The 12,275-nt window shown below is 59.2% G+C and overlaps 1 protein-coding gene across 1 annotated transcript; it reads left to right on the top strand.

The window, feature by feature from the left end:
- The first annotated feature begins 80 nt into the window (after positions 1-80).
- ENDOU (endonuclease, poly(U) specific) lies at positions 81-10,359 on the top strand. Its single transcript, XM_014947466.1, has 8 exons — positions 81-180; positions 4,457-4,591; positions 6,861-7,032; positions 7,162-7,361; positions 7,600-7,713; positions 7,798-7,904; positions 8,310-8,452; positions 10,062-10,359. Exons 1-8 carry the CDS (start codon positions 120-122, stop codon positions 10,174-10,176), a joined length of 1,047 nt encoding a protein of 348 aa, XP_014802952.1. The 5' UTR covers positions 81-119; the 3' UTR covers positions 10,177-10,359.
- The last annotated feature ends 1,916 nt before the right edge of the window (positions 10,360-12,275 follow it).

Below are 12,275 nucleotides of genomic sequence, written 5' to 3'. Positions count from 1 at the left end.
CCCCCCAAACACCTCCACCTCCCCAGGGACCCACATATAGCAGGGAGTGCCGGGGAACCACGTCATTGCCAACCTGCTCTCCGGGAGGCTCCGGGACGCCCAGCCCCACGTCTACGGGGATGATGAAGAGCTGGATCCTCCTCGTCGGGGCAGGAATAGCCCTGGGCTGCGCGTCTGGCAGTGAGTAATGGAGCCTTGCTTTGGCAGAGGGGCTCAACCCGCCGGTGCCCCGGATGGTAAGGGGCCAGCGCCGGGATGAAAGCGGAGGGTGCTGAGGGTGATGCCGTCAGCCGGGAGATGGGCTGTACTGGGGAAGCTGGTTCCTCGCCAGTTTGGATCCGGCAGAGCTTTGGAGGGGAAAGGCTGAGGGATGTTCTCGTGGTGGAGGGCTTCCTCCAGGGCTGAGGGATGTTCTCGTGGTGGAGGGCTTTCTCCACCCTCTCCGGGGGGCTCAGCTGGTGGTGAAGGTGGTTTATCCTTCTCTTGGATGGGTTGAGGCTTCTCCTGCATCTTTAGGCTTCCCCACCAGTTGCTGCCTGGGGCATCTTGCTGTGTTCTGGTTGTGTGAGACCACCTTCCTCTGCCTCCTCCAGCCTCCCACACTGTGGGAGGACGAAGGGAAGCATTTTTCTCATCCCTTACCCCCAATTCCCCCTGTGGGTGGAGGGGCCAGTCAGGTGTCATGCAAAATGTGAAGTCAGGTGTTTTGCCCTTCAGGACTCTGCGGTTGTTACGAGAGGAGACAGGCCAGGGGAGATGATAAAGAGTAGCGCTGTCTTTGAGGCAGATGCTGTGACAAGTAGTGGCTTGTGGGCACCAGGGTTTGGCTCTGGGATGACCAGGATCCTGCGCGTGACTAAGGTGCCCTCTTTGCCATCGTCTTGCACTAAATGTGAACCGTGATCTATTTGCAAGATGGGTTGTGTGAGACCACCTTCCTCTGCCTCCTCCAGCCTCCCACACTGTGGGAGGACGAAGGGAAGCATTTTTCTCATCCCTTACCCCCAATTCCCCCTGTGGGTGGAGGGGCCAGTCAGGTGTCATGCAAAATGTGAAGTCAGGTGTTTTGCCCTTCAGGACTCTGCGGTTGTTACGAGAGGAGACAGGCCAGGGGAGATGATAAAGAGTAGCGCTGTCTTTGAGGCAGATGCTGTGACAAGTAGTGGCTTGTGGGCACCAGGGTTTGGCTCTGGGATGACCAGGATCCTGCGCGTGACTAAGGTGCCCTCTTTGCCATCGTCTTGCATTAAGGGTGAACCGTGATCTATTTGCAAGATGGGAGTTCATCCCTCCTGAGGCTGCCAACGGGCTGGTGTTTCAGAGGCAGATGAATCCCCTCGGGATTAATGGTGAGGAGTTTTGTGGGGCTGGTGGCCGAAGAGCAGCTCCCAAATCCAGCAGGAGGATTTGCTGTGATCTCAATTTCTTCAATGCAAGTGCCAAGTTATTCTTGCTTGAAGGTGTCACTGGGTTCACCGTGGCTGGGAAGGTGGGCGGCTTCTCTGGCTGGTGTCGTGGTCTCTCCTTGGCATACGTGTGGGACCAGAGCTACCAGAGCATCACCCCGATGGACCTGTCTGAGCTCAGACACCTTCACCGTGTAATCACTTGTCTTATCCTGGGCTGGGCAGGACAGCAGTGGGAGATTTTTGCCTGATTATCCACAGACAGTTTGCACCCACAGTTACATGTGGTTTCAGGGGCCAGGAGCATGTAAATAAATGTTTTGGGAGCTCAGGCCATCAATAGCTCTTTTGTCGCAGGTTAATTTGTCCTTCAAACGGGCTCTTTTAGAGTCAGGGTTGGTCTTGGGTCTGTGTTTGCACAGTGCAGTGAGGTTTTGAGTCAGGCCAGGGACTGAGGCTCTGAGAGGAGCCCTAATTTTGTGTCCGTGCACTGAACGGGGATGAGATTTGCCGGGAGGGCTCCGTCACGTCTGGGACGTTTCCCCACACCTTGGCGAATGGAGCCGCTCAGGAAACGGCCCCGCGCTTTCTGGGTCGAGGCTCTTCTTGGCAGAAACGAAAAGGAGCTTGTTCTTGTCCAAAAAAACTGTGTTCGGGGGAGGGATGGATCTGGCTGAAGGGCTGAAAATGAGAAATATTTGTCTGGCTTTTGTGCAGCCAGAAAATATCCGCTGGCTGGACCGGCCAGAGTATCGAGTGAGTATTTAAGCGTCGCTGGCCATGTCCTTCTGTGTTGGCCATGGTCCCTTGGATGGTGGAGAAGCCTCGGCAGCCCACAGCTGAGCCCCTCGGGCAACGGTGCGATGCGGAGCCTCCTCTGCAAAGCTCCCATCCTCGCCTGAGTCACTGCACACCCCGGTATCGGGGCTTTGCTGGGACATGCTCTGGCAGCACGTGCCCCAGGACCGGGAAGGTCTCAGCGGTGACTGATGTGTGGGCAATTTCTGCCTTGCACAATAGCTCGGGGATTGCTGCTGGAAAACGAGCCTGGATGCGTGATTCAGGATCATTTATCCTGGCTGAGGCTGCAGGAATCAGAGGGATCCATCCCAAGGACAGGGATCTCGGCTGCCAGCACCATCGGAGCTCCAGACCCAGCTCCTGTGCTGAGTTGACTGGGGAGACTGGGGGCGTCTGGACACCATGAGCATCACTCGCCACCCAAACCATGGAATGATCCTTCCCTCTGCAGCCCCTCCCAGGAGCAAAAATGGGACTGAAGTAGCACCAAGGGCTGGTGGCCTCCAGGAGCATCTCGAGAAACCCCTTCCCACTAACACCCCTCTTGCTATAAAGTGGGTTTGCAGAAAAGGACCTGGTGGCTGGAAGCCACATGGGTGTCAGCAGTGTCCCCTCACAGCACGGTCCACCAGCCTGGGCTGGGTTGGCTGGTGGGGCAAAGAGGTTCTCCCACCTCGTCAGCACCTGTGGGACCTTGGTGATGGGGTTCCGAAAAGCACAAGTAATTTGAGGGAAATGCCAGACAGCAGAGCGAGCAATGCAGTTGTAGGGACAAGCCATCAAGTGTGACCAACACTTGGATGTCACTCTGGTTGCTGCTCTGTCAGGAGTTGCCTCGAGGGTGTGTTTCACCTGCTGGAGATCAAGGCAGATGACCCAGTGGTGTTTAAGGTGCTGTGTGATTGTAGGGTTGCAAGGGAAAGCAACACCCTTTCCTCCAGGGATCCCTTTACAGGCAGCTGGGTTGAGACACATCTTCTCAGCATGTCCCTGGAGATGATCACCTTCCTGGCTGGAGCAAAGGGATGCCCAGAAAGCCATGCCTGGGCTGTCTGCTGTCCCATTACAGAATCACAGAATGGTATGGGGTTGGAAGGGACCTCTGGAGATCATCTAGTCCACCCTGAGCATGTTGCACAGGAATGTGTCCAGGAGGGTTTTGAATGTCTCCAGAGATGGAGACTCCACCACCTCCCTGGGCAGCCTCTTCCAGGGCTCTGCCACCCTCAAAGGAAAGTAGTTTCTCCTCATGTTTAGATGGAACTTCCTATTTACAATTTCGTGCCCATTTCCTCTTGTCCTGTCCCTGGGCACCACTGAAAAAAGACTGGCCCCATCCTCCTGACCCCCACCCTTTAAGTATTCGTAGGCATTGATCAGATCCCCCCTCAGCCTTCTCTTCTCCAGACTAAACAGACCCAAGCCCCTCAGCCTCTCCTCCTAAGAGAGATGCTCCAGGCCCTTAATCACCTTTGTAGCCTCTGCTGTCCCCTCTCCAGCAGTTCCCTGTCCTTCTGGAACTGGGGAGCCCAGAACTGGACACCCCATTGCTCCCATCAACAACTGAGGATAAGGCACCTTCCCTAAACACGCAGTCTCTGGTCAGTCTCTTCGACAAACCCCACATCCTTGTCCCCTACAGCCCCTCTTCACTTGACGGCAAGTGTCCACCATCCTCCTGAGACGTGGCACTTGCTCTACTCTGACCACAGCTTGAGCTGCTGCGTTATTTTTAGATTTGCCACCCTCTGTAATAAAGCACTTGCTGGACGACACATTTAACATCTAAATAGCTGGGGAAGGAGCTCCCAGTTTTCCCAGCATGGCAGAAAGAGTGACTGACGGGTCACAAACAAAGACATCTGGAATGTGGCACCACTCCTCCGGCCTGGGGATGGTAGGACCTGGGGCTCTCCTGCTAAGCCTGGCATTAGAGAGGTGAATCAGAAGGGGCAATTAATGGCTGAGAATGTGTTTCCTGGTGTGAAGTGGCCCTGGCGTGGTGGTGGATGTCCACAGCCGAGGAGAAGTGACCCATGGAGATGGGTCCTGAGGATTCAGCCAGTCAAAATGCTACCCCTGAATGCTGACAAAGGACCCCAAATAGCTCCGGGGCAGGAGCCTGGTCCTTCAGGACCTTCCCAGGAGAGGAGCGTGGGCAGGAGGAAGGATGCTCCCGGGTCATGTGTGGCTGGGACAGGGTGGTGGGTCCATCCTGAGGACCACTCTGTTGTTTCTCTCTCCCCAAGGCCTGTACACGGCCCCTGACTCCTGCAAGGGACGGTGCCAGGAGCCCTACAGCCCAGAGGATGAGTGTCACTGCAACGACGAGTGCGAGCGGTACCACAACTGCTGTGAGGATTACTACAGGCTCTGCCGAGAGGGTGAGCATCCTTCCCAGCTGTGGGGGAGTCAGGGGGAGGGGGCCGCTCACCCCCAGAACCCGGCTGGGGGGTGCAAAGGGATTGGTTTCAAGCCTGCGTCAATACGTGTGTGTCATGGTTTGAGGAACCCACAACAATTTATTGTCATTTAGACAATTATTCTCTCACGCAATGACCCCTCCCCACCCGGGAAGAGGAATCGGGGGAAAAACAAGGAAACACAAGGGCTGAAATATAAATAGATTTAATAGAGTAAAACCATGTAATTAATATTAATAATACCCAACACCAACACAAGGACCATCCCCAGCCCATCCCATCAGCAGAAGCTGGTCCCCCCCAGCAGGGACAGCCACTGTGGGACCCTGTGAGCGCTGGGGCTTCAGGAGGAAGGGAAGGGCTCAGGGCTCCGGCACCGGGGCAAGAAGTTCTCAGGGTGGCAGCCACCAAGGGGGAGAGAGAAAGATCTCCTCAGCAAAGTTTCTAATTTCTATGGAAAGTGCAGTTCATGGTATGGAATAACCCTGTTGGCAGCTTGGGGCGAGTGCTCGGGTCTCACTCCTCATCCCCGCACCTCGAAGCACTGAGATCTTGAATCCTGCACACCATAGTGGGCTATAAAGTACATATTTTCACCAATTCAGACAGCAGCGGATTTTAAAAGTGCAGTTCTCCCAGGCATTAGAAGATAAATGAGTCCTATGTCGCTCAGACCAGGGCAGAGTGGTCCTGAGCAGCCCCAGCCCGTGTCTCCATCACCCAGAGCTCCTTCTCCTTTCCCTGCAGGTGAGGAACGGGACGAGGACGCAGCTCGCACCCGCGGTGAGTAGCTCCTCTCCTGAGCGAGGGCCATAAACCACCCCACCAGCTTCACCCCAGCTTGCTCCTCTGGGGGTTGGTGGCATCGGGGTGTCATACTGGTATCTGTCCCTGTTCCTGCCCGTGTCACCTCATTGCCCACCGCCCCACACCATGGTGTGTCACTGGGGAGCACATGGTGGAGCAAGAGCCATTGCCTGTTCACCAGCAGGGTTACCTCCCTCCCCTGGAGCTGGGGGATGTGGGCCGGTACCAAGCAGCCAGGGATGGGGGCAAGTTGGTTTTTGCATCCCCTGGTCACCACAGACCTGAAACATGGGAGATGGAAGGGTGTTTCAAAGAGCAATGTCATGCGGAAGCTGAGGGGAGACCTTCTCGCTTGCTACAACTCCCTGAAAGGAGGGTGTATAGAGTTGGGGGTCGGTCACTTCTCCCAAGCGACAAGTGATAGAAGGGGAAATGGCCTCAAGTTGCACCAGGGGAGGTTTAGGATGGAAACATTTCTTCACTGAAAGGGTTATCAAATACTGGAAGAGGCTGCCCAGGGAAGGGGTGGGGTCGCCATCCCTGGAGGTGTTTAAAAGCCGGGCAGATGTGGTGCTGAGAGATGTGGGTCAGTGGTGGTTTGGGCAGTGCTGGGTTGATGGTTGGACTCCACGAGCTGAAAGGTCCCTTCCAACTGAGACGATTCCATGATTGTACACCTGGGAGACAGGGACTGATGCTTCCCAGCTCGCCCAGTGCTTAATGAAAGGTTCCCATGGCTGCAGCCCAGTGGCTGGCTCTTGTCCCCAGGGCATGGTGTGTGTTGGGACACTCCCTCCACCATTGCACCCCTTGACTTGCTGTGTCCCGGGATTGTGACATCCTGATGCAACACCCAACGCTGCGTCGCCCTCGCTTCTCTGTGGGTGGCTGATCTGCAGCTTTGGGAGCTGCTATCTGCTCTTGCCAACCTCTTGCCTCTCCTTCCAGAGGGTTTCTCCAGGAGCCGTGATGCCATCACCGATGAGGAGCTCCTGCAGGTCTCGGAGCAGCTTTACAAGGCGGATCACAACAAAGCCCAGCCCACGGACATCGCCATTAACCCCCAGTACCAGGCCTCCCCCGATGAGACGGGTGACCAGGAGGACCGGTCCCCGCTGCCCTTCCAACTGAGATGATTCCATGATTCTACACCTGGGAGACAGGGACTGATGTTTCCCAGCTCGCCCAGTGCTTAATGAAAGGTTCCCATGGCTGCAGCCCAGTGGCTGGCTCTTGTCCCCAGGGCATGGTGTGTGTTGGGACACTCCCTCCACCATTGCACCCCTTGACTTGCTGTGTCCCGGGATTGTGACATCCTGATGCAACACCCAACGCTGCGTCGCCCTCGCTTCTCTGTGGGTGGCTGATCTGCAGCTTTGGGAGCTGCTATCTGCTCTTGCCAACCTCTTGCCTCTCCTTCCAGAGGGTTTCTCCAGGAGCCGTGATGCCATCACCGATGAGGAGCTCCTGCAGGTCTCGGAGCAGCTTTACAAGGCGGATCACAACAAAGCCCAGCCCACGGACATCGCCATTAACCCCCAGTACCAGGCCTCCCCCGATGAGACGGGTGACCAGGAGGACCGGTCCCCGCTGCCGTGAGTCTGCACCAGCGTCCTCGGGGGGGATGTCCAAGGGCCAGCACGGCAGAGACCCTCCAGCCAGGGAGGGTTGGTTTTGGAAGGGACCTCTGCTTCCCGGCTGATTGCAGGATCTGCTCTCTCCAGGCTCTACAAATACGTCAATGAGAAGCTTTTCTCCAAACCCACCTACGCCAGCTTCATCAAACTGCTGGACAACTACCAGAGGGCCACTGGCCGGGAGGAGGAGGTGACGGCTGAGGAGCTGAGGGAGCAGGACAACTTCCTCCGGGAGGTGATGAAAACCGAGCTCATGAAGAAACTCTTCGCCTTCCTCCACAAAAAAAGTGAGTGTGGAGCAGGGCAGAGCTGCCTGGGGTGGAGACTGTGGTCCCCGCAGGTTGGGGACCCAAAACGAGAGACCAGTGGGATGAGGGATGAACTGGGAGGATGCAGTCTGGAGGGGAATGGGAGAGGGCTACCAGGACATGGGAGAATTGAGCTGGGTTGCTCCTGAGGGATAGGGGTGGGAGACCCCCAGCCCCCTCCTGGGACACCTCTCACCTCGTGTCCCCTTCCCTGCAGATCGCTACGGCTCCGAGCAGGAGTTCCTCGCCGATTTGAAGGAGATGTGGTTTGGGCTCTACTCCAGAGGTGATGGCGAGCAGGACTCCAGCGGCTTCGAGCACGTCTTCTCAGGTAGACCCTGCACCGGGGGGGATGGGGGGGCTCCAGGCAGTGTTGAGCTGGGGGTGCTCACCCCACGGTCTCGCTTGTGTTTAGGGGAGGTGAAAAAAGGGAAGGTGTCTGGATTTCACAACTGGATTCGCTTCTACCTGCTGGAAAAGCAGGGCGCCGTCAACTACTTCAGCCACAACTTCGAGGGGCCGGTAAGTGATCCCAGGGGGTCTGCGGCTGTGCACCAGCTGGGAACACCCCAAATCTATCACAACCTGAATCAGCCACATCCCAAATCAATCACATCCCCAAATGGGGTGAATCAGAGGCACCAGAGATGTTCATATCCCCTCTGGCTCCCTGTGTGGACCCTGGGATGGAGGCAGGGTGGGAAGGTCCAGAAAAGATGATGAAATGGGCAAAAGGGGGAGTTTTGAGGTTGGGGGGCTCTGTCTGGTGGCCCCTCGGACCAGCTGAAAGCTGCTCTGGATCCATCCCTGGAGAGGCCGTGAGGATGCTGGCTCCTTGGGCAGATGGACTTTGCTTGAATTCCCTGCCCTGTGGCCCCTGGAGCCCAGTGGGGCTGGGGGGCTGATCCCCAAACCCTCTTTCTCTAGTGGGACACCTACCCCGACGTGCTGGGGCTGCAGTTCAGCTGGGACGGCTTCTACAAGGAGGTGGGCTCTGCCTTCATCGGCTCCAGCCCGGAGTTTGAGTTTGGCCTCTACACCTTGTGCTTCATCGCGCGTCCCGGGAGGGCGTAAGTACCGTGTGTCCGTCTGCATCCGTCTGTCCTCTGGCCCCACAGCCAGCAGTGCCCTCCTGAGCCCCATCAGCAGCCGAGCGGGTCCCCAAGCCCCACACAGCTCTGGGGATGGAGAAGCACTGGTTGGGGATACCAAGGGCACCCCAGAGGTGCTATGTGGGGCTCAAGGGTGGAGCAGTGCTGGTTGGGGACACTGAGGGCACCCCAGAGATGCTGTGTGGGGATCAGGGGTGGAGCAGTGCTGGTTGGGGACACCAAGGGCACCCCAGAGGTGCTGTGTGGGGACCAGGGGTGGAGCAGTGCTGGTTGGGGACACTGAAGGCACCCCAGAGATGCCATTGTGGGGCTCAGGGATGGAGCAGTGCTGGTTGGGGACATTGAGGGCACCCCAGAGATGCTGTGTGGGGCTCAGGGGTGGAGCAATGCTGGTTGGGGACACTGAGGGCACCCCAGAGATGCCACTGTGGGGCTCAGGAGTGGAGCAGTGCTCATCTGTAGACACCAAGGGCACCCCAGAGATGCTGTGTGGGGCTCAGGGATGGAGTAGCGCTGGTTGGGGACACCAAGGACACCCCAGAGATGCTGTGTGGGGCTCAGGGGTGGAGCAGCGCTGGTTGGGGACACTGAGGGCACCCCAGAGATGCTCTGTGGGGCTCAGGGATGGAGCAGTGCTGGTTGGGGACACTGAGAGAACCCCAGAGATGCCATTGTGGGGCTCAGGGATGGAGCAGCGCTGGTTGGGGACACTGAGGGCACCCCGGAGATGCTGTTGTGGGGCTCAGGAGTGGAGCAGTGCTCATCTGTAGACACCAAGGGCACCCCAGAGATGCTGTGTGGGGCTCAGGGATGGAGTAGCGCTGGTTGGGAACACCAAGGACACCCCAGAGATGCCATTGTGGGGCTCAGGGATGGAGCAGCGCTGGTTGGGGACACTGAGGGCACCCCAGAGATGCTCTGTGGGGCTCAGGGATGGAGCAGTGCTGGTTGGGGACACTGAGAGAACCCCAGAGATGCCATTGTGGGGCTCAGGGATGGAGCAGCGCTGGTTGGGGACACTGAGGGCACCCCGGAGATGCTGTTGTGGGGCTCAGGAGTGGAGCAGTGCTCATCTGTAGACACCAAGGGCACCCCAGAGATGCTGTGTGGGGCTCAGGGATGGAGTAGCGCTGGTTGGGAACACCAAGGACACCCCAGAGATGCCATTGTGGGGCTCAGGGATGGAGCAGCGCTGGTTGGGGACACTGAGGGCACCCCAGAGATGCTCTGTGGGGCTCAGGGATGGAGCAGTGCTGGTTGGGGACACTGAGAGAACCCCAGAGATGCTGTTGTGGGGCTCAGGAGTGGAGCAGTGCTCATCTGTAGACACCAAGGGCACCCCAGAGATGCTGTGTGGGGCTCAGGGATGGAGCAGCATTGATTGGGGACATTGAGGGCACCCCAGAGATGCCATTGTGGGGCTCAGGGATGGAGCAGCGCTGGTTGGGGACACCAAGGGCACCCCAGAGATGCCATTGTGGGGCTCAGGAATGGAGCAGCGCTGGTTGGGGACATCTAGAGCTCCCCAGGCCAGAGCAGGTCTATGACCCAGGCTGTGTCCCCACAGATGTCACCTGAGCCTGGGTGGCTACAGCCTGAGCATCCAGACCTACCCCTGGACCAAGTCCACCTACGGCAACGGCAGGAAATACATCGCCACCGCCTACGTGATCTCATCCTGAGACTGGAAGACGGGGGGTGACCGCAGCCCCACGCTGGGGCCCTGAGCTGCCCCACACCAGGGGTCCACAGCACTGGGCAGGACTGGTCAGGCTGTGGGAGGTGGATGGCCGTGCCCCGGGACCAGCGCAGGGCACTGGAGGGAGCCGGGGGGGACGGCGGTGGCCGTACCCTGCGCGGAGGCAGCGAGAGGACGGAGGCTGCGGCTGCGGCACCCCCCTGTGCCACCGAGTGTCGTGTCCCCCAGGGGCAGCAGAAGAGCAGGAGGAAGGAGGTGGGGGGCTGGCAGTGGAAAGGAGCACCCCCGAGAGAAATAAATACTGACCCTGAACGGAGAAGTGTCCCATTCCTGGGTGATGGTCCCCCCCTCCCCACCACTTCTGTGCCAGGGACAGGGCAGGTACTGGCTGGGGGGTGTTGGGACCCCCAGCTGCTGCCAGGGCCACATCTACCCACATACCATGGGGTGTAGCAGGGGGGGCTCAAGCTTCCAGCCCCGGATCTCCCTGGTAATGGCAGGGGAGGGGGGGACACATGGACACAGAGCAAAGCCTGTTCTGCGGTGATAGTGCCCCCCCCTACTCCTCCAGGAGCCCTGTTTGGGGGGGCTGCAGCCTCCCATTCCCCACAGGCAGCCTGTCCCCCAGCCATAGGGTGGTACTAGTGCCCCATAGGAGGGTACCCCACTAGGAACTGGTTCTTTGGGGAACCCAGGGGACAGCCAAGACCCCCCAGGACTGGGGCATCTTACCAGGTCGAGCCCCTCACTGCCCTGGATCTACTGGTGTGGGACAGCAGAGGGGTGGGGATACTGGAAAAAGCAAGCTCCTGCCAGCCTGGGGCGGTGACACTGTCTGTGCCACTTACCCCTCCAGTGTGGCACCAAAACTTGTCCCCTAATTGCTCTATCCACCCCCCCACCCAGCTTCTCCGGGTGCTGTGGGATCAGCCTTGCTCCCTGATGTCCCTGAGCCCCAAAGGTCCTGCCCCGAGGGTCCTGCCCCAAGGCTTTGCCCCACTCAGGGACTGAGGAGACATCTGAGCTGCTGGGCCCCCGGGTCTCTGTCCCAGAGGCAGCCTCTCCTTGGGGGCCATCACAAGGAAATTGGGGTCTGCGGAAGGTGCATCCTCCATCCTCTCCCAGCTGCGCCCTCCTTGGGGGGCCACGCGTCCCCAGAGACCCCCCAACCCCATGCCCAGAGCGGGGGCTGCTCAGGGCTCCAGGTGCTTTTCTCAGCAGCACAATGAGGGGGGGGACACAAATCCAGAGCCCCCTTGGGCAGCGGGACCCCCAAGATGACACCCCCTGCAACTCCATTCACTGCCCCCCAAGCTGGTCCGGGGAAAGGACCCCCCACTCTCGGGAGGTGACAAGGACCCCCGCCAGCCCCATCCCTGCTGACGATGCCAGCCCTAACGAGAGCTCCCCAGAGGCACCAGGATCCCATTATTTCCCCCACCCTCACCCCCATCTCCCTCTTCCCCCCCCAAGGTCCATTCCAGATTTGGGTGGGCAGGACCACCACCAGCTCCGGGCAGCCTTTTGCCCCCCACTTCTCCTGCCTGTGCCCCCCCAGCTCTGGCAGGGCAGGCAGCAGCCCGGGTCCCAGGGTGAGGATGCTGCGCGGCAGCTCCGGGGCGGGAGCGGGGAGCTGGGAGCTGCCTGACAGATGGCCGACTGCAACAGCTCCCGGAGAAGGGGTGGGAGTCCCCGCACCATCTGCCAGGGGTCACAGGTGACCCCCAAACCCCGCCGCAGGGGAGGGGGGGCATGCCACAGCTTGATTTATAGAAATGCACTGGGAAAGCGGGGAAGAGGGGGTGCAGGGGGGACCTGGGATGGGTGAGGGTCGGTTCCCTTCCGTCAGCTCCCTGCCCGGCAGCGTGGGCATCGCTCCTCTCCCGTGCCCCACAGCCCTTGGGTGCGGTGGGGGCTGTTTGCAGGAGCTGGGGAGGGGGTTAAGCTGTGGGTTCAAGCGCTGTGGGGCAGCCCCGGGGCCCTGGCCAAGGCGGCTTGTGCCAGCTGGTAGATGCTCTCATGGCGGGGGGGGCATTTGCACGGGGCAGGGCACAGCCTGGTTGGGGGATGAGGATGCTCCGG

Source organism: Calidris pugnax, unplaced genomic scaffold (genome assembly GCF_001431845.1).
Source record: "Calidris pugnax isolate Ruff unplaced genomic scaffold, ASM143184v1 scaffold155, whole genome shotgun sequence".
NCBI lineage: Eukaryota > Metazoa > Chordata > Aves > Charadriiformes > Scolopacidae > Calidris > Calidris pugnax.
Note: the sequence above shows the minus strand (reverse complement) of the source record. Positions and strands in the feature narration are given on the sequence as shown.